The sequence below is a fragment of the Perca fluviatilis genome, chromosome 4 (genome assembly GCF_010015445.1).
Source record: "Perca fluviatilis chromosome 4, GENO_Pfluv_1.0, whole genome shotgun sequence".
Classification (NCBI taxonomy): Eukaryota; Metazoa; Chordata; class Actinopteri; order Perciformes; family Percidae; genus Perca; species Perca fluviatilis.
In genome coordinates this window covers 20,008,467-20,030,172 of record NC_053115.1, presented here as the reverse complement: position 1 = coordinate 20,030,172, position 21,706 = coordinate 20,008,467, and the positions used below count along the sequence as shown (strand labels likewise).

At 41.0% G+C, this 21,706-nt stretch overlaps 1 protein-coding gene across 3 annotated transcripts in view; it reads left to right on the top strand.

The window, feature by feature from the left end:
* The window catches only part of cacna2d2a (calcium channel, voltage-dependent, alpha 2/delta subunit 2a), a 146,577-nt gene that overhangs the window by 43,119 nt on the left and 81,752 nt on the right, over positions 1-21,706 (top strand). Inside the window, exon 1 of one of the 3 annotated variants that reach the window (XM_039797272.1) lies at positions 15,676-15,705. The exons of the other annotated variants lie outside the window; for them this stretch is intronic. Within the exon in view, the coding sequence (XP_039653206.1) occupies positions 15,691-15,705 (15 nt within the window). The 5' untranslated portion in view covers positions 15,676-15,690. Of the gene's footprint in view, positions 1-15,675; positions 15,706-21,706 lie in introns of those variants that run through there. 3 annotated transcript variants of the gene reach the window in all.

Below are 21,706 nucleotides of genomic sequence, written 5' to 3'. Positions count from 1 at the left end.
CTGACCATCCACCCACAGCCGTTTTTTGGAAAGGGGGGGGGGGGGCAGTACTATACCCCCACCTTCATCCTCTCCATCTCACACACACACACCCTAACCTCCATGGGCCACACTGTCACCTCACATCCTGTCTGAGAGATTCACTCAGGAGGGAGGAAATGAGGGGAAAAAAGAGAAGGGCTGGAATGAGAATGTCTCCCTGGGGCGTGGAAAAATCAAGAAAATGATGTTCAGAAATTCATAGATTTAAAAATGAGCAGCAAGCGGGAGAGAAGGAAAGAGGGAGCGGGGGGGGGAGTTGGCAGTTGGAGGAGAGAAAGACTTTGGGGAAAAAAATCGAAAGAAGAAAGCAGAGAAGAGAGGAAGAGACTCAGTGATACAATTGCAAAAGAGAACGAGCAATGGAAAGAAACAGGGAGTCATTATAGTATATAAACCTGAACAAAAAATATGCAACAAGTTAGTTTCATTTAGACAGATTAGGATTTATTTTGTCTACTAAAACTAAAAATTCAAGACTGTTGGCGAATAAATTCATGTTGACTTATTATTCTTACAGGGGGGGGGAAGCCATGTCTTAATACAGTCTGTAGATAAGAAGGTCTCAAACTCCGCTCAGCACAGTATTCTCAGCGTTTTATATTCCGGCCCGTTTCTACCCCCTGTAATGGTTATTTAGTCCTGAATATTCCTTGCCACACAAAAAAAAAGAGGAAATGTGTGTGTGTGTATGTGTGCACAGGCATGTGCGTGCAGGCAAAAAGAAATTATTCTTCTGCAACCTATTTAAAAACTGCTCGGGGTGATTCGTTGTAATTCATGTTTATATTACTAATGAGAAAATACACATTGACTGTAAATACTCAGTTACTGACATAAAGTGGGGAGGGATGCATTTCTTAGCGCTATGGATTTAGTTGCTTTAGCCTTAATTCCTAAATTAGCAACACATTGTAATCATTTAAATACTCTGCTTATTTGGAAAGGGGTGAAAAACAAAAATGCAGTTGGTGAGTTTTCCCTTGCTTACCTGCTCATGCTCACGCTATACCTGGGGTTATTACTGCAAGATACAGTTTTTGGCGTGCAACATTCGGAAAAGACTGTTTGTATACTTCATTTCATCTATAATATCAACATTTGACATAACTAATGCAGCAATGTGTAGCCTACTTGCTTTCATAAAAACAATATCGAAAAAGACTATATAACTATAATATGAATGTCTATAAAATATAATTGCAATGTACTGAAAGTTCCCCTTACTGAAACAAAATGGAAGCTGCATTAGCCTCCATGTTTATTCTTTTCCTTCCCTTGTGTTAATCTCTTCCACTTCATGTCCTTGTCTGCTCTCTCTTTCTTGCCTCTGGCTCCAGCCGTCTTCTCAAACAATGATCTGATTCTCAGGTCGGTGCCAAAATTCAAATGTAACACAAACCCCGGTAGGCTGACAGGCCAGCATTCTGCCGCTGGACACTTCATATAAATCTTTGTTTTTTAGAGGCAGGTTGAAATGCTGTATGATTCAGGAATGCTTCCTCTGATGTTCAACGTTTTAGCTTATTTCAGTGGCCCTGTGAGTTGCAGATGATACCTGGACTGGAGGGTTGATGAATTTAGTTAAGTTACATACAGTAACTTTTAGGAAAATGCTGCTTAGTATAGTTTTAAAATTGTTCAAAATCTTCACTAAATATATTATATGAGTCTGGACAGACATGGATGTAAACTGCAACTTAACTGGTTGGCGGAGGCATACAACTACGAGGCGGAAATAACTGGCCTGTAATTCAATTCAATTTATTTAAGAAGGGGACAGAGCAAACTAATAAATTATTATTTATATTTATTAATTTGCATTTGCATATAATTGATAATAAAGCATTCTCAATTTGTTGTACTCTAAACAATATGAAATTCACTATCTAATAGTATCTAATAACTAATACTATCTCATGCATGAGACAATAAATAATCCCTGCATTACTTCCCCTTTAGCCACCAGCCACAGTATGACATCATTTAATGATACACACTGGAATATTCTGTATACTTGTCCCAACTCTGTTATTTGATTATTTTTTTCTTTACAATACACTGTGCTGTGCTGGTAGCAGAAGCTCTGTGAGTGTTTGTGTGCATGCACACACATCATATGCACCAGTCTGCATGTGCTTCTTTGTACTTTCACTGTGTCTTCCTATGTGTCTGTGCTATCAGAGCAACAGGTTAACACCTGAGCGATGATACACAAGTGTCTGTCTGACAGGCCTTTTAAGCCTGAGCAGCCAGAGAGAACACAGCCCTCTGTGTAACCTGTCATGTGAATAAAGCCAAACCGGTGTGATAGACCTCCCAGACTGATCTGAGCCCTTCCTGTGCTCCTCTTTGTAATGCTCCATATGATCGCCACAGAGGCCTGAGATCAGTTGGACCACTCAGAACCGTCTGAGGCTGCACAACATCCTGTACACTGTCAGTCAAAGCCAGGCAGAGTCAAGCTGTCAGTCAGGCCGCTGCTGGGGTTTTCCTGCCTCGGGGAGGGAAGATGAGGCTAGGAGCTACAGACAGGGATCATGTTACATTCCCATCAGCTGCTGCACAGCAAAACTACCATTGTCAAAGCTCTTAAGTTATGATTTCACAGAGGGAACTGGTGGAATAGAGAGGGGACTAAGGTTGGTCTAATCCAATTACACAGATCTCAATACTGTTCCAATACCACTTAAAGGCTGAAGGATGGCTGCCTCTGGGCTGCTCCCTGCTTGATGGATACACACCCAGCACACTACTAGGTTGCATATTGAGATGGTTGCAGGGTCAAACCATTGAGATGAAACAGGAAGGAGAAGGGATGAGGCTTGGTTGAATATTATTTCAATATTACAGCTAAGGAAATGTACTGACAGGTGAGTGAGGAAACATTGTTACACTGGAGGAGTATTTGTACCCAGTCCAGCCACTTCCCTGATGTATTGTGAAGATATGTCACAGCATCCAAATGTTTATCTTTTTAAATCTTGTCTCTCTTGAAACAATATCAACAATATAGCTCAGACCATATATTTTTCCCACATAATTTAATATCTGTCTGTCTGTCCCTTAGTCTGTTTGTTCGTTGCTTGTATTACCTTTATGTATCACCATTTAGACAATTTATTGCGTAAGTATATCTAACTTTAAAATAAACAATTGACTGTGGAAATTCATTGTTGACCTTGGAAAAGCCTGGCTCCGCCCTCCTTACGTACTTTTGCTCAATTTTAATTTTCCTTCAGTACATCGTCTGGGTTTGCGGTATATTCGCGGGTTTTCTCCGGCCAATCTTTACCGGTCCAATCAGCGAACAGAGGGAGTGGCTGAGAACGATGACGTTGAGGTCGTGCGCTAGTTTGAGTTGTAGTTCCGTAATGGCGGTGGAGAAAGATGCGAGCGAAGCCATTCGGTCCGTTGTGGCAACGCTGCTGAATATCCAGAAGTTAAAGCCCGAGCAAGAACAATCTATGCTGAGTTTTGTTGGTGGCCATGATGTTGTGGCCCTCCTCCCCACGGGGTTCGGGAAAAGTTCAATTTTCCAGCTCGCTTCGTTAGTGGTGAAGAAGTTGGCTAAGGCGAACGCTAGCGATGCTAAGCCGATAGTTGTTGTCGGTCTCCCCTCTTGTTGCACATGCGCATGACATACATCACGACGAAATGTTAGCGATTGGTTATGGCAGATCCAGAGTGGCTCTGGGCAGATCCAATAGTTTTAAACTTCAACAGAGTACCCGCCTTCAAAGAAGTTAACACTTGTCAATGGAGAGTGGCCAGACTCTCTGTACAAATGAAATGTACGAAAGTCTGGTAGGACCAGGCTAGGAAAAGCCTGTGAACACCTATGACTTCGTAAAATTGAAAGATGCTAGTACTGTATTAACTATAGACAGTCAGGCTAGTTGTTTCTCCTTTTCCAGTCTCTATGCTATGCTATGCTATGCTATGCTATGCTATGCTATGCGGCTGCTGGCTGTGGCTTCATATTGAACCTACAGATATGAGAGTGGTATCAATGTTCTCATCGAACTCTTGGCAAGAAAGTAAATTTGTGAAAGTAAAAAAAGTGTATTTCCCAAAATGTTGATCTATTCCGAAACTCAAGGTCCACTTTCTCTACTTTTTCAGGAACTTTCAACCACTTCTCACTTTCTTCCTCAGCAGAGGGAGTTGCTTAGTTGTCGTGAAGATACCTAACTGAGCTATCTAACACTAGTAAGTGGACCTTGAGTTAAGTTTGGTCCGATTTGTCGAATTAAAAAACAAATTTTAGGGATTTTTCTGGTTCAGAACTTAGAATACACAGTAAGTAGTGTGTTACATCATACAGTATGTCTCAAAAAATGAATTTTTCCAAAGTAAACTGGGCTTCTGGGAGATTTTTAAAACTACAAATGAAATGACAAGCAGGCCTGTTTGATTGGAAAAGAACAAAAAGCAAATTGAAGAAAATGGTGGATGGTGGACAGGTTCTCTTTTGGAAGTGACGGTGATGTTCTGTGACTTTTGCAGTCATGCTGATAGTGATTGTGAGAGATTGCAGGAGAGCTCAGACCGGACACTGTGCAGGGACAGCAAAAGTGTGCTTGACAGAATTAATCAATCAGACTGCGTGGGCCTCCGTCTCCTCCTGACTGTGGAAACCAAGACGACACCGCTGGGTCAGGAATGGGGAGGGACGGGCCGCTCTGAGTCATCTGTCATCACGTTACATCCATTTATAATTCACTGCGACACAGACTCTTGTGCGTGGCACGCACATCCAACATACATACTGAAAGGAGTGTGAGCATGCACGTGTTGGCACCGGTGTGAACATTAAGATCTTCTAACTTAGCAACTTGTTCACTCTAAGCTCACCTGCACCCGACATTTTTACAGTGCTTAGAAAATGTCTGAAATACTTGCGTTTCCACTAAAGAAATTTAGGAAATAATAGTGGACATTGGCCAGTTGTCAAACTGCAAAATGGTAGCAATATAGGCTGTCAGTCATGCACCTACTTTGCTTCCTCATTACCTTGTCATTCTGACACTAGTATGTGTTCTTGTAACTTAGCAAGCATTGACAAGAGCAGTAAGCATTACATTTACTTCAAATTTTTTTATTTCTGAATGAGCACCTCAAAGCTCAACCAACTTTATCAGTTGTCAAAAATCTCCTGTTAACTCAGAATGATTTTCACAGAATACCCAATCCTCATTGAATATTCACACACTGGAGAATTGGCTGTGTAGTGTGAACCTCTTTTTGATTTCACTCACTGTTTCCATGAGGGGAATGCAGCAATCTAAATCTCTACTACTGTGTGTTTTTTTTTTTTTTTTTTTTTAGTTTTTTAAAAAAAAAAAAAAAGCAACAGTTTTAATTATTGTTACTGCAGCAACAGTGGGAGTATAACCACCTCCTTGGACTGTGTGGTTGATGACTTGAGTCGTCATCCCAGCAAGATCTCAGACGCCTCAGTGACTGGCTTTAATTGAACAGGCATCCGGCACAAATAACCAATTTATAACCGCTAAATTCAGCCCTCAGTCTTTTAAAGGGCCACCAGCCCTAAAAACGATCCCGCTATCGCACCACTGTGAAGCTGTTGTGAGTAGTGAGGGCTGTCAGTTGGATCTGGATTGGCCCTCCGTGGCAGAGTGTACTAGAGCTGGAGGATTAGTAAAGTGAAGATCTCCTTTGTCTAATGTGGGGCTGGTTACTGAATTTTATACGGCCACTGGCGATTCTTTTCAATCAGTTAGCCAGCGCTGCCTTGTGTTGTTTGTTGACTGCTGTGCCGGTAAATCGATAAATACTCTATAGTACACCCTTTAACGGAGCTCTTCTGCCAAGCTTTCTAAATCACTTGAAACACTTGAATATTAAGTTTCTGTCATTCCCAACAGCAGCAGTACGACAGCAGCTGGTGTGCCCACAATGAGTTACACCACCGGCAGCAAGTGATTATATCCCTCCTGTTGGCTTGACGCGATGACAAATGAAGGAGTTGTGTCTCATTTTCAGAGGGAGCGAGATTTCCCTGCAGCCCCGCTCCCCTCACACCTCATTCTGGGGCGACATTTAAGTGAATTTTTGCGGGAATATATGGAGGTGTACGTGCTATGATCATAATTACCATTAGTATTAAAGTAGTTTTGTAGCACAGAAGTTTATTTTACTCCAGGTATATTTGGATTCTTCATCTATTATTTACTATCATGAGTATAAGCACTTAATGTTCAATGAAGTCTGCAAGGACACAAAAAATACCTTTATATCTTATATTTTTACACCATTGTGGTTTATTTTCATCTTCTAACCCATCATTCTTCTGATGTCAGTCAGTTAAAGTCCAACCCTCCCCTCATCATAGCATTAAAACTTGATCCACACACTTACTATTAACCTCCCCGAGGCACGGCAAGCCACTCAGTACCAGCGAGCACCCCTCGATATGGCTTGTGTTCATTTAGGGAGCTTAATGAATTACAAGGGCTTCATAATGAGTGTGTCTGAGCAGTACTGTGGGGAGGTCAGATGATTTGAATAACTAATGAACCCAATCAACAGTCAGAACTTTAACATGCGTGGAACATTTTGTATATGCTGTTGTAGAAGACATAGCTACATTAAACGACCCCAGCCCTCCCACCACTACCACCACAGTGAGACGCTAACAAAGTAATTTGGTTTTTCATTTCCTATAGGCCTTTGGAGAGGCAGTTATAACTCTCAGGTCCCATCTGGGAAGTACAGGGAAAGTAGGCCGAGCTCTAGTTGGGTAAAAATAGAAAAGAAAATTCTACAACTTGGAGCATGCACTGATTGGCAAAAGCCAAATTTCTGTCAGTGTAGTTCAGAGAGATTTCATTAGGTTCCTGAGGACATAACACCATTTGCGGTATCTTTTACGTATGCCTTTAGGCTCCAATTCTATTCCTTCAAACTGTTTTGGCATTTCTTTTACAAGTGCAAAATACATTAAAAAGTTCATTTGGATGCAATATTGTAACAGAGGAAAATGTTTGATGTTTGAAATGTCTCTGCTGTGTTTTCAGTACACCTGATGATCATTGATGTGTGACAAACAGCATAAGGACTGTATTTATTTCATTTTTATATATCGTCACTCATAATCTGCCTCTTTATTGTCTCAGCAAACAATACAAAGCAATTTCTAAATCAGATTGATCCCAGATTGAGAGTTATGAACTACAGAACTGAGTACAAGTTTGACTTCCCTTTACCATCCAGTTCATGTTTACTATGTTCACCATCTTAGTTTAGCATGTTAGCATGCTAACATTTGCTAATTAGCACTAAATGCAATGGACATCTGAGGTTGATGTGGCAATAGGTCAGTATTTGGTCATATAACCATGTATTGGACAAATCAAAATGTTGACTTGATGATGGCGCTAGATGAAAGAGATGATCAAAGTCATTACAATTAACCCATCTGGGAACACATGTCAACCTCGTGGTGGTGCTGGAGAAGGAAGTCAGGGATCACTAAAGTCATTAGGGTTTGGCATCTGGGAACACTGAACACTGAAAATTTCATCAGGTAGATTTGGAGATAATTCACTGGATAAATTAGCTTGGACCTGCTAATGGTGTTAGATAAAAAGTCAAACGATCACTTAAGCATCATCCTATGGGGACCATGAATACCAGTAAAAAAATTCCAGGACAATCCATTCAATAATTGTTGAGATATTTCAGTCTGGACCAAAGTGGTGCACCAATCGACCGACAGATATTGTCATTCCTATGGGTGCATCTCTAGTGTGGATGAAATTTTCTGTTTAACATTTATCTTCCTTAACCCAAGGACTCAAGGCATTAGTTGGTCTACTTTTTTAGTGATCTACACACTAATTGTGCATATGTATAGAGGTAGACACACTCCCAACACATGGATGTGCGCGCACACACACACACACACACACACACACACACACACACACACACACACACACACACACACACACACACACACACACACACACACACACACACACACACACACACGCTGAATCACACATCCCCTCCCATAATCTCCTCCCCAATCCCCTGGCCCCTGTCATTCAGATCTATGAACTTCCATTAGTAGCCATCTGTTACAACCTGCAGCAAAGCTATTAACACACACACACACACACACACACACACACACACACACACACACACACACACACACACACACACACACACACAAACACCAACACACACACACACACACACACACACACACACACACACACACACACACACACACACACACACACACACACACACACACACACACACACACACACACACACTCACTCACTCACTCACATGAATGGATACACTCACCTCACTCAACGTATGGCAGACTAACTTCTTCTAACCCTTGAGAGAATTTGCTGAAGCATTGCCTGTTTAACCTTCAAAGGAGAACCCACCTGTAAACTCACAAACATCTGCGAATACCGTCACTATGCTGCTGCTACACAAAACAGATGTGTCAGAAGGTCAGCAACCTTCATGCTCACACATACACACACACACCAGACAGAGTGGGAGGTGATTACAAACACACGCAGGAATAGGTCACAGCTTTGTGTTGTAAAAAAAGATTGCAGTATCTCAAGATTATTCTATCTATAGACTTGGGTCATTCTATCACTCCCACTGATAAAAGGTCACAACATTCCACCCACTGTTCCTTGGCAGCATTTCACATTAGACAAAATGTCAGAACTTGATCTGCTTCATGGCAGTATGCTGCCTCCAGCACTTTTCTTCACATCATCAATGCGCACATTTATTTTAGCTCTGAATGTACAATTTTCAGCTCTATTTGAATGCTCTGCTTCCCCTTTTTTTCTCCTAAACAAATGTCAGTGTACAGCAGAATATTTGTATATTTTTTTGCCATGTTCCTGCCTCACACAAAGTCATTCATTTGAGTGACAATATGGGTTCCAGGCAGGAAGTGGGGGGGTTTGATTCAGCATCTAATTATCCAACTTCTTCTTGAAAGGAAGAAATGCTTTCTCTGTTTAAGCAACTTGTTCACGTAGCAATAGCATCTGCCTCACTCCTTCATTTCCCCGTCAGCGAGAGACAAATGAATAGAAATGACTGCTTTGTGCTTTTATGCCGAAGTCTCCCCAAGCTGCATAAAACATATATTTCTCCTCTCCCATGCACGATTTTGTGTCTGCAGAGGGGAGAGAAAAGGAAAAGATAGAGGCACTTGAATCAGGAATCGCTGTGCTAAAATGCAGAGGCTTTCTTTTTTCGATTGCGAGGCAGTACTCTTGTCTGTTTGTTGTTTTCTTTCCTAGAGGGCACAATTGAAAAAGATCATTTTTATGAAAGGGACTTTTGAAAAACGCCTCAGCAATCAAACACAAAATATATGTTATAGCGCTGTGTGGTGAAAAAAATTAAATAAGCACTGCGCAAAAATAGTGCCTTGTTTGGGTAACAAAGCGGCATAGTTGGGTCATCTGCTTTTCCAAGTAAGCTTCTTTCTGTAGAATGCCAGTTTTTTTTTTGTTTTTTTTAATAAAATATGTCATTATGGATCACTGTTCTAAGCAGGTCAAACTCCAATCCACCAGCCCTTAACCCTATCAGATCCCTCCACCTCCGCTGCCTCCTCCTCATCCCGACGATTATCCGCCAGCTCCCTCTTATCAGCATCATCAGCTGAGAGGCCATATAGGAAAATGGTTTCCATGGGAATAAAGTCAATGTGCAAACTTTTGTGGATACAGATCACAGGGATGGAGAAACCTCCCATTTATCTAGTATTAAACACTGCGAAATTGCTTTAGTGGTTATTTGCATAAAAATCTATGTGGCAATAAAATTGCACATTACCCATGTACATTTTTAAAGTTTATTTGGGTTCAATATTTGACGTATTTTTCGCTGTTTGATGATGATAATTTCTTTTTAACCTGGTCAAAGAGTGGGAGGCCGGATGTGGCTTTTGGGCGAAGTACCTGTTGGTAGTGAGGTAAATAATCCTTATCTGAATGCTGGTATAATATCCATAGCCTGACTCTGACCCTGGGAAGCTGTGCTTTAATTCCAGTGTGATGGAGAATCGGGTTCTGCTTGAGTGTGTCCCTTCTTCTCTTCTTAAGGGCCTTGTGTCCTGAAAAGGAGCTGTTAGTTCCTGACTAGTCACGCATTGCCAGACCTTCCTCCACAGCGCTGCGGAGGAGGGTCTGGCTAGTCCACACTGCATTGGGAGATGGGAGAAAAATGTGCTCTGGTTTATTGCCATGTCTTTAAACCAATCACAATTGTCTTGGGCGGCACTAGGTGCCGGAAGGAGCCCCGGTGCCGCTGCAAAATAGCCTCGGGAAGGAACTTGTCTTGGTGGAACGTGTCTAGATTTACCCTGCAGAGATCTGAGGAGCAGTTAACCATAGTCCTCATAAATTGACCAGAGTTTAAAATTCCAACACAAAGAAAGCGTAAGGTAATGGACATCCGGCTGTAAAGAGTGACATCAGGCGGAATTTACGGTGGGAACGGACCAGTCCCGGAAGTGGAACATTGTGGATATAGACTAGTTCCTGACAGACCATTGAGCCAAACAACACGGGGCTGTTCTCACAGTATGGGCGCTCTTACATAACCAGTTACACATGCACACACACATGAAGTAACCAAATGTATGTAAATCAATCAACTAATGCTAGTATACAGTATTTTATGTTTTGTCCACAGAAATTACATTTGTCAAGTTATTCTGTCTCCACTGCAGAGAATACGGTCAATTTTATTTAATTGAGGTTCAAGGCTTTTGAGCACAACAGAGAAACCTACATCTTGAATGAAGGAACTTCATGCATTACATTAACATGCCCATAAGGTGCGCCCACCAAGGCTATTGTATCAGTTTGCAGTGTAGGACTACGGGAAAGGAAAAGTTTGACAGTATGTGAAAGACAAAAATGGATGGAAAGTTGAATGGATATGAGAGGTTGTGTTGCTCACAGGAGGAATTACATTAGTTTCTTTCTGCCTGGGCTGCTGTTAACTCAGTTTAAACATTCTCATCATGGTTAATGTACACAATCCCCACCACTTGTCCCCACAGAGTAAGGACACACACAGAGGCCAAGGGAAGCAGAGGTCGGCTTGCCTTTATTTTGCTCTTCCATCAGAGCAAGCAGTTAATCTTTGCTCGGCCCCAGCTTATCTGGGCGCCTGCCGCCCTCGCCCCTGCCCAGGGAGAAAGGCATCACACGCCTCAGCCCTCTCTCCTCCTCCTCCCTCCCCTCGCCTTCCCCTCTGCTCAGTTCTCCTTGGCTGAGTGAAGGAGGTGGCTGCAGATTGAATTATTCTCCCCTTTACCATTTCTCCTAAGTTTGCATTCATTTGCAGAGCACTGCCACTTCTCTTCTGTTGTGTTTGTTTCTTAAGTGGAAGCCGTTCAGAGTCTGTCTCAACTTGTTGCTTCATCTCATATCAGTTGTGGCATTGGCCTGCAATAGTCATGCAAAGAAGAAACAGGGCTTTTATTGGTGTTTGAGCACATTTCCCTAACCCAGAGCCCCCGTGATGGCACTGTGATTATTTTCATTATCAATTAATCTACATATTATTATTATTATTATATATTTTTTTACAATTAGTCAATAAGTCATTCAGTTGATAAAATGTCACATAGCATGTGACATCTTCAGATGTCTTGTTTTTTCCTGACCAACATTCCAGAAACCAGATATTGTGTTCACAATGATATAAAACAGAAAAGCAGCAAATCCTCAAATTGGAGAAGCTGGTACCAGATCAAGTTTGGCATTTGTTTCTTGAATAAATTACTTCGATTACCAAAATTGTTGACTGGATTAATCGATTAATCAATTTATCATTTATCGTAACTATACCCCACTCAAAAACAGTAGACTTGTGTAGTGTTTTACCTGGAAATGCTTCCCATTACGGAAGATAAAGAAACTAGGGATGCACCGAATCCAGGATTCGGGTTCGGATTTGGCCGAATATTGGGCTTTTGAAGGGGTTCGGTTTATGCCGAACCTTAGAATTTTTTTCCACCAAACCGAACCCTACTCAGCTGCTGCTCATTCGCTAACGTTAGCTTTCTAATTTCACCCATCCAACATGCCTTCTGTAGTGGAATGGTAGTGGAGTGTCTTTTACTGTCAACATTTACTGTTCAATATGTTGCAGTTTTACATACAAGAAAGTGAACAACTTAAGCTTGACGGGCATGTTATGTTAAATAATGTAAATAGTGAGTTTTAATCACACTATAATTGACCATTTCCTTTAGACTGTTTTAAACTAAACAACATGAATTTCTTATTTAAGTGCTTAAAACAAACATTTCGCAACACCTTCATCATGCACTGGTTAGCAAAAGTTTGCCAGACAAAATTGTCACTCATCTGGCGATAGCGATGTGCTTTCCTATGTGAAAAGAGCATGTGAATACAACATTAAGTTTTTACATTTAACTATTTTAGAGGCTGTGGACGTTGTTAATAATTAATGTTAATTAATGTGTTTACTGTGTTAATTCGGTATTTAGTTTCGGATTCGGCAGAATCTTAACCAGTGGATCCGGTATTCGGCCGAACCCCAAAAATCTGGATTCCGTACATCCCTAATCTCTTAACTGCTGTTTCACTGTGACTTCAAGGATTGTTCTTCCAAATCCCAAAACTCTCAAAACATATTTAAAACCTGTTAGAACCTTACTTGTTCATCATTATTTATTTTGTATTAACTGAAAGACTAAAATGATTTTAGTCTCTTGTGTACTCTCAAGTTATCAGGAGGAGTTGAGTTCTTGCCGTCAAACTCTGGTATACAGTACCTGCCCTGCAGTCCTTCTCTTCCTCCTCCTCGTCATCCATGATTTCTGCCCTACTGTCTTGAGCTTTGACAGCCTGTCATCATATAATGACCTAACACGTTTTATGATTGGCAGGTGTTTTTCCTTACAGGCCAATGAAGTAGGGGCTTGGAGATGTGGTTTGATGCACAGTTACCTTGTTTTTTCGCTGACTGACAGGCGGCTCCCCAGACTACACAGACAGGAGGCCTGTTTGTTTGTTTATCACCCATTTAATTCATCCTGTGTTTGAAAAGCTATACGGCAGCTGTCGGCTAAAGCTTTGGCTCATTCAAGGCAATGGCCAGGGGGATGGGACATTGCCTTTCTCTGCCGAAAGAGTGACAGGGGAAAGGCGTTGCAATGGGAAAATAAGGTATGGGAAGATGGGAGTTTGCCTGGAGGCAGCGGTGGAGAGAGTGGGTACTGTAGGGAGCGATGGGGGCTCGGAGAATCTGAAATTTTGACCTTGGAAAACCACCTCTACAATTCTAATTATCTCACTCTGTCCCCCTCTCTACCTTCTGCCTCTTTTACTGTCTCTCTCCCTCTCCTCATGTCTCTCTCTCTCTCTCTTTTTTTTTTTTTTTTTTTTTTTTTTTTTTCATGTGTGTCCTTTGCTCCTGTAATCTTTGCGACCTCAGATAAAAGCAGCCTGGCTCTTCTTCTTCTCTTTGATACTCATTAATCCCGATCATTGATTACAAACTTACAAGCTCAGGTTCAGCTTATCACAATAAGCCTCTACCACCACCCTCCCCGCTTTCTATACTGTATGGTTTATAATACTGTACCACCCAGGCTATCCAACTGGCGGCCTGCAGGCCACATCCGGCCCAGAAGCCAACCTTCAAGTGGCCCAGCATAATCAGATAATACAATATTGTCTATCCTTTATCGTTTATAATAGATTCAGTGTGTTTTCTTGCCAGATTCCCTTGCGGTGCACAGAGAAAATGGACCAGATGGCAAAATATCGCTACAGCTCGTGAGCCGGCCGGGGAGCTCTGTGCCGTGTCATGTCCTGTCTGTCTGTCTGAACAATTGGTTAAAATGGGTGCCGAAAGGAAGCGGGCAGCCTCCGCCTCTTCTGCGTCTGACCATCCACTATATTTCTTAGAAATAGTCTAGGATCACTGCTGTTTGTGATTGTGTTTTTTAAATAGGGTTAACCCTATATTATATATATATATATATATATAGATATAGATATGTATATAGATAGATAGATAGATAGATAGATAGATAGATAGATAGATAGATCGATCTTTACAACAAAGACCACTGTCCAATACTGCCTTATCTTTGATATATATAGCTGTAGACAAAAATATTGAGCCAATTATTCATTTATTTTTCATTGGAAAAAGTGCAGAGGAGTCAAATATTGTTTTCCAGCTTTGAGTCTTTCCTGGAATCCATGTCTCAGGCTGCAGCTCCAAACATCCACCAATCAGAGCAGAGAAGGTAGAAGCTTCTTTGTGAAGAGGTGAAACACGGGGGATAAGTCCAAAAAAGTTTGGAAACTCACTCACTGCTGCTCGTAAAGTTTTATTCCTGTGAGTGCAGGAATTAACTGAAAACAACCTAGATGAGCATATCAACATTTTACCACCTCCTTTCTTCTCTCATCTGAAATAGTGTGACCAGACAGTAAGAAGACTTTTTTTTTAGAGAGATTTTTGTGAGAAAATCAAACTGTAACAGTAAAAGCCGTATACACTCACCTAAGTATAATATCTCCCTTACAAATTAATTCCTTGCGGTCACATTACATCAGACAAAACTTGGAACATTTAGGTTATACCTCACACACACACACACACACACACACACACACACACACACACACACACACACACACACACACACACACACACACACACTGCACGCAGGTGATCCAGTTAAAAGGTTTAATCTGATACTATAATCATCTATATGCATGATAATGACATATTTTAGAGCCATGGTTCATTTTGTTTTGAAATCTCGCTTGCTGCACTACAATTTCAGATGACGCAGTAGAGCTGCTTCTTAATGGCAGCCACGGAAAAGTATGCTAAGTGAAGGCGGAGGAGTACATCTATTCATTTAAATTGGTGCTAATGGCAGACTATTTAAAAGTCAATTAATTGCTAGGGGCCAAATGCACAGTGGCAGTTAATGCTGTCACAACGCTGAGTAGTAATTGGATGTGTTGATGGGATGTGCCTGTGTTTGCTGGTGTGTGTTCCTTGTGTCTGAAGGTGGGTGGCCACCTACTGCACCTCCAAAAACTCTCAACAAAAAGATGTTTGTTTTCTTGCCAGATTCCTGGCAGATTCTTGCCAGCGAATGATATTTGCCATAAAGCAGAGCATCATGGGGGAGCAGCATAATAGCCTGGATTCAGTTTGTATTGTAGTTTGTGGAGATGCATCCACTGTGTTTGTTTTCAATTTTCAATAGCATTCACTGTTTTCTCTTAACTTTGCACCATTATTTCTGAAATCTGCTTTTGAATCTATCACTCTTCTGTATCCCTTTTTGTTTTTTTTTCAGTTCAACATCACTACCTCCATCACTAGTCTCACCTTTTCATCCTCTTCCTCACTTTATCATCCTACTCTGTACGGAGAGAGAGTAGGGGGGGGGCTGAGATCGATGTTGGGCCTGTGCACACAGAGACCGGCAGCTGGCTGAATCGGAGTGATCGATCAGGCACAGAGCATTTGCTCTGCCAGACTGCTGGGCCTTTGTGGATGGAGATTATTTCTAAATTATTACAGGAGGCAGATGCTTGTCAGAAGATGCTCTCTGTCAAGGTTAGACTGTTTCCGCGCTGCCTAGCTCCCTCCTTCTCCCTCCTTCTCCCTCCTTCCCACTTTTGCTTTCTTCATCTTCCTAAATTCGTCTACTTTCCCTCCCTTTTATCTTTTCACCATTTCTTTCTATCCTGCAAGTGTTTTTCTGTAATTTTACATTTTCCACATTGCTCTTTTAATATCATGTAGCTGTCTTTTTGGCAGTGTGTTGTTTCACTAGCAGGAGATATGTTTAGCAAATTAGATAAAAGGCACACAGCGTATACCACTCAGGTAATGAGAAACTGAAAATGCCATCTAGTTAAATGGACTTCATACACACAGACGTAACGGGCTGCACAGTATAATCTTTGACTAATGTTGGTGTATAATGATACTAAATAAAGCAGCTGGCTGCTGTGTGTTTGAAGCCCTCTCGAAAATGAGTTTGTTCCTTTGTGGAATTATATAAGGTATTTTCATCCTCTGCCCTTCAACAATGCTAAATGCCTAAGTTCTTTAAAAATAAATGTATGTTGAAGGCTTTTGTGCATCTTTGTGCTGGGTGAGTGTGCTTCTGAGTCTGTACATGTGTGCATTAGTTTAAAATTGATCATTTGAGTCTAAGACGTCTTGAGTGTGTGTATTTTCACCCTTGTTAGGCTGATTAGACTTGGGAATGGCTTTGTACACCATGGGCTCTACCTCGTCTCATTCATTTATTCTGACCACTGCTTTATTCTCACGATCAGCATCAATTAGCCCATTGCTTTTCTCTCACATGACATATCACAACCACTGTGTAGTAAATTTCCCCTCTACAATTCTCAGTACAAATTAAAGTGTTTATTTAAAGGGGCTGTAGGGTCTGGGATTGACACTTTGTCTGAACCTTATTTGTTTTATCCACGGTCAGGTAAACACATCAATTTCATGTTTCCAATACAGGGATGAGGATTTAGCCAAGCTGAGCAGTAATTTTGTGCATTCAATTGGTGTACTAGCCTGGGAAAACCCTGACGAACTTCCGGCAAATTTGAGATTTGCTCTGCAAGTCAGTCTGGCCAAGAGCCCATTCAAGCCTATTTCCAATTTTTCCAAATCAAGGCACCAATCACAACCGCTGCTTTCCATGATGATGATAGCGCTGCTTTTTGTTTACATTCAGCATGATGGCCACCGAAGCGCAGCAGCATCCATTGGTGACGCCCCTTTGGAAATGAGCTGTGAATGAAGCTTGCTCAGACCCACTCTCAGTTACAACTGAGAAAGGTCTGGTGTCAACCAGGCTAATGGTGTACCTGTTTTAAGCAAATTCCCAAAAAGAGAATATGTGATCATTTTCAAGAGGATGTAAAAAGATTACATATGGCATTGCGTTAAGTGAAGTGGCATTTCATATATTTCTCGCCTTAGCATGCATGAATGTCAATTTATTGATTATTGTGTCCTCTGTATTAATTTAGCGTTTTTGTCAGCCAACATGGGGGACAGAGAGAGGAATGACATGTTAGAAAAGGTTCTTGTAACGATTCAAACATGGGACATTGCGGTTACTCCATATATATCTTAGGGCCTTTTAAGTCTATACCAAAGTTTGTCTTTTTGTTACATTGTATACATTTACAGTTTCACATTGCAATGATGTGAGCGCACTAAATAACAATACATGACACACCTACATGTACATCCTTTCGTCATCACCTACCTTAGACGCGTCTCCCGATACGTGACATTAATTGGTTTGTAGACAGGCTCTCCCGCCCTCTCGTATCCTTTCTTTTTCATCCTCTTGGAAAATAATTTTTGTTTTCTCCACCTGGCTAACCACCTTCACTATATATACTTTAGCAGTTGAGAAGCACGACACAGGAACTTTACTCGGGTCTTGAGGAGCTGCAGTGTTTATTCATGGACAAACTGAAACCTACACTATAAATTTACTACTACTTTACAACGCAACTGCTAATTTTACTCTTTGCTCCGATCGCCAACAGCTGTCTCCTCTAACCGCATCCATCGTCTCTCAATTGTTTGACCGCTCAATTGCTATGCACTGACTGAGCTACTGTATTCCTTAAAGGAGCTTAGCTACACTTTTAACATGATGCTGGCTTGCCAGAACCTGTGTATTTAAATTAGTTTTACTTTGATCAAGCTCTTTTTGTACGCATATTTAAAATCTGCATTTAAACAGATTGAAACAGGAAGTAGGCTACTTAATGCAAAAGGGAGCAGGGGGAACAGTTAGCTTCTCTTAAATGTGAAAATATGCTCTTTAACAGCCCTACAGTAAATATTTCCTTTTTACATGTTATACCTTGTTAGCTAGCAAGACCGTCACCAATACATCCATGTGTCAGCTGGATTGTGTTTCTGGCAATTTACAATAACAATATGTAGCCTCACCGAGTGATGACAGGCCATTTGACATGCTGTGTAAAGTCTCTGCCCCATTTTTCTATGTGTTAACTAACCAAGTTAAAGACATGGATGTTGTTGAAAGACTTTCTTTGCTGTGCTAGGCTTAACATGCTTAAAACTCTTCCTCAATATGTGGCAATCATGTTTATACAATCTGTGGTAGTTCCAAACGTACAGAATAGTAAAACAGGTGGTTTTTGGATGGCTTTGAACTCAAGATGATATTTCACCAATAAAATACAACATCACATACAGTATTGCCAGTCACTCTAGTGAATTATCAGCTCAGAAAATAGAGCACTCTCAATCCACATCTGACAGACATGAAAAGAAAAGCCGTGGGATTATTTTCTTAGATAGGACAGGGAGGGAGCAAATCAGCATCACCAGAGTTTAAAATGAAAAAGATGGATTGAGCTATAATTTTGCATATAGTCATTTGGAATGGGAATATTTATTATTTATTTACCAAACCTTTACACATTTTGTCATTTTTTGTATGTATTCAGATGTGGATATGTTTATAAATTGGAGGGCCTACATTTTGGTACCACCACTCGCAGCACTTGTGAATGCTGAGCATCATCCCCTTGTTGAATATTCAGTGAATCATCTCGCGGTGGCCGAGGAGTATAGACTGTATCAGGACGAGCTACAGCAGAGTGATCAAACATTTACATTGTTAGCCAGATGTTGTTTGCATGAATATATGAAACCTGCTAGCAAGCTAGCTGTGCTCCACACAGTGAAAACAAACTGCTTAATTTGTTAGTCAGAAGACATATTGACATAAACGTGTGACAGATTATCATTTGAAGTGTCATCACAGTGTATGTGCAATTATAGATCCGTCTATCCAATATTGTTTTTTTTTCTAATGGAAATTGAATGTTCAGATTAGATTTACAAACACACCATATCTAAACGTGAATAGTTCTTCAAAAATTTAAAAGCAGCTACAATGCTGATGATAAAGTGGTGAATTGTACGTGTGTGCACACATACTGTAAGACCAGGGACTAGTGATTACAGAAACCCCATCATATATCTCCACACTACACTACATACTGTAGGTATTTAAATGCCAGAGCACTTAGCTTCATTTCTCTCTAGTAAAAAAAGATCTCCTGGGAGAGATAGACAGTGTGGTGGGGGGGGGGGGTGATAAGAAGAGAGGAGAAGTGGAATAGAGGCGAGAAGAAGCCTGGATGAGGAGAGAGAGGGTGATGAGAAGAAGGCAAGTGAGAGGGATTAATTGTTCACCCAGGAGAGGAAGATAACATCAGATGTTTAAAAGCCGCCACAACTAATCCTGTCATTTCTTGGACTAGAATAATGAAAATGGAGAAACGATATCTCTTGGAGAACTGGAAAGTGAGCTAATCTGTATGCCTGTAACGAGCACATGTTTGTGATTGCTAAATGGTCTACAGATTATTGTATATTTCTACTCGCATGGTATAATTTTCTAGTGTGATGACTGCTAAAAAAAAGTCCTTTTATTGGATGTAGTGTTGCTGTTTTTCTTCATGTTTTATTATTTCCTCTGTGATTCATTATATATGTATAATGCTTCATGATATGCTGTATTTAACATAGCCAACTCTCCAGTCATAGCTGTCAGAGCACTATGATAAAGGTGACAAAACATTTAATGTGATGGATTACCTATGTCACGCTTGTTTAAAGGCTCTCCAAGTTCATTGTATCATTATCATGTAAACCAGTTGCTGCAAAACATATGGTACACTTTCATCACAAAATCAGTCGGCAGTAACGTATAGAGTACACAGTATATCGTTAATGGGCTAAAACATGCAAAATCATCTGCATGATCTTCAAAATCCCGGCAGAGACCCCTCCGGATGTTCTCTGTGTAGGCCCAGCTCTGCCCTATTTCTGTCTGTGTTTGCTCTCCTATCCAAGTAGCTCTCTCTTTCTCTGTGACCCACACCTGCCGTTCTCTCCAACACCTCCTCCACCCTTTGGGCCCGCAGCACTCCCCTTCCTCCCCTGTCATATCTGTCATAGAAGTCGCTGGTGTTGCTCTAGGCTTCAAATTTAATTTGGTTTCAATCTGCTGTAATTGCTTTGAGAGACGGCCGTGTCTGCATGTTTTTCCTCTCTTATGTCTGCTGGAATACTTATAGGGTGTGTGTGTGTGCAAGTGTTAGTGTGTGTGCATGGATGAATATGACTGAAGGTGTGTGCTTGTGCGTGCACGTGTGTGTAAATCCCAAACAATTGCCTGGCCATACACTGTCAATGATACACTTTGTCAAACACCAGCTGCTGTCAATGGACTCTCTGGCACTTTGACAAGGCTTTTGTCAGATACCATACACTTTCTCTTTGCAGCAGAGAAGGAGGAAGGGAGGGAGCAAGGTAAATCTGCAAGACTTCACGAAACATCTTTTTGGCAACACGTCATGACCTTTTAGTTGAATAATAACTAGGGCTGGGCGATATGGAGAAAATCAAATATCACGATATTTTTGACCAAATACCTCGATATTGATACCGCAACTAGCCTGACAAGTCAGACCCACATCAAGATGTTGGGTCTGGGAACTCACCATTGACAGGGCTCAATCCGAGGGGCGGGATAAACGGTTGTCTTTCAAATTCCCTCTGCACGTAATAGGATAGCGCTACAACCAGGCAGAGCAATAAAGAAGGAAGAGAAGCTAGTTGATAGATTAAACTTTTGCCATATCCGGTCGGCAAAACTCTGAACACATCTTCCTTTTTTAAGAATGATTTCTGTACCGTTCTTTCTTCTTTTCTCAAAGAAAAGCTTAACTCCAAGTCTTCCAGAAGACCGCTGTTCCCAGCAGCAGCAACCATAAGCCCGCCCACCGACTCTATACACAATGTGATTGGCCTGACCAAAATTATTTTTTTCCAGTTCGCAAGCCATCGGAGAGTGCCTAGACTGACCCTGGCTGCAAAATAAATTTCCTGCCACTAGGGTGCGTCTAGATTTCTAGGCTATACCGCAACGATATTGTAGTGTTGACTAATGGTGCTTTCACAAAATATTTAAACAATGAGATTTTAGATAAATAATCATCAGTAATGTGGATATAATGACTAAGTGGGTAAAGGCAAATCATAGAACAGTTATAACAGTCTGGTAAGTTCAGAAAATTACATAACTTTACTGTAATGCAGCCTTTAAAACCAGGAAAAGACAACACTTATGGCATATTACGATATTACAATATCCAAAATCTAAGTCGTTATCTAGTCTCATATCACAATATCGATATAATATCGATATATTGCCAAAGCTCTAATAATAACCCAGGTTTTAAGTCCTGAATGTGTAACTCCCTTCATTATTCTATCAGCAGTCTAAAGTAATAGGAAGGATCATTGAAGTAAAAATGGACAGCAAAGTAAACAAGTTTGTCCTTGAGTTAGAAACGGTGCTATGATGAGGTGAGGTTAAAAGAAGATTGATAAGCTGATGGACAGAGATAATATTGGTTTGTGTAAAAAAAAAAATAACCTGCCTCCCTCCCATGGTAGTTTTTCTCTATATTTCCAACTGCATCTTTTTTGTCCTGGCCATCTCCAAATCAGTCTGGTCATT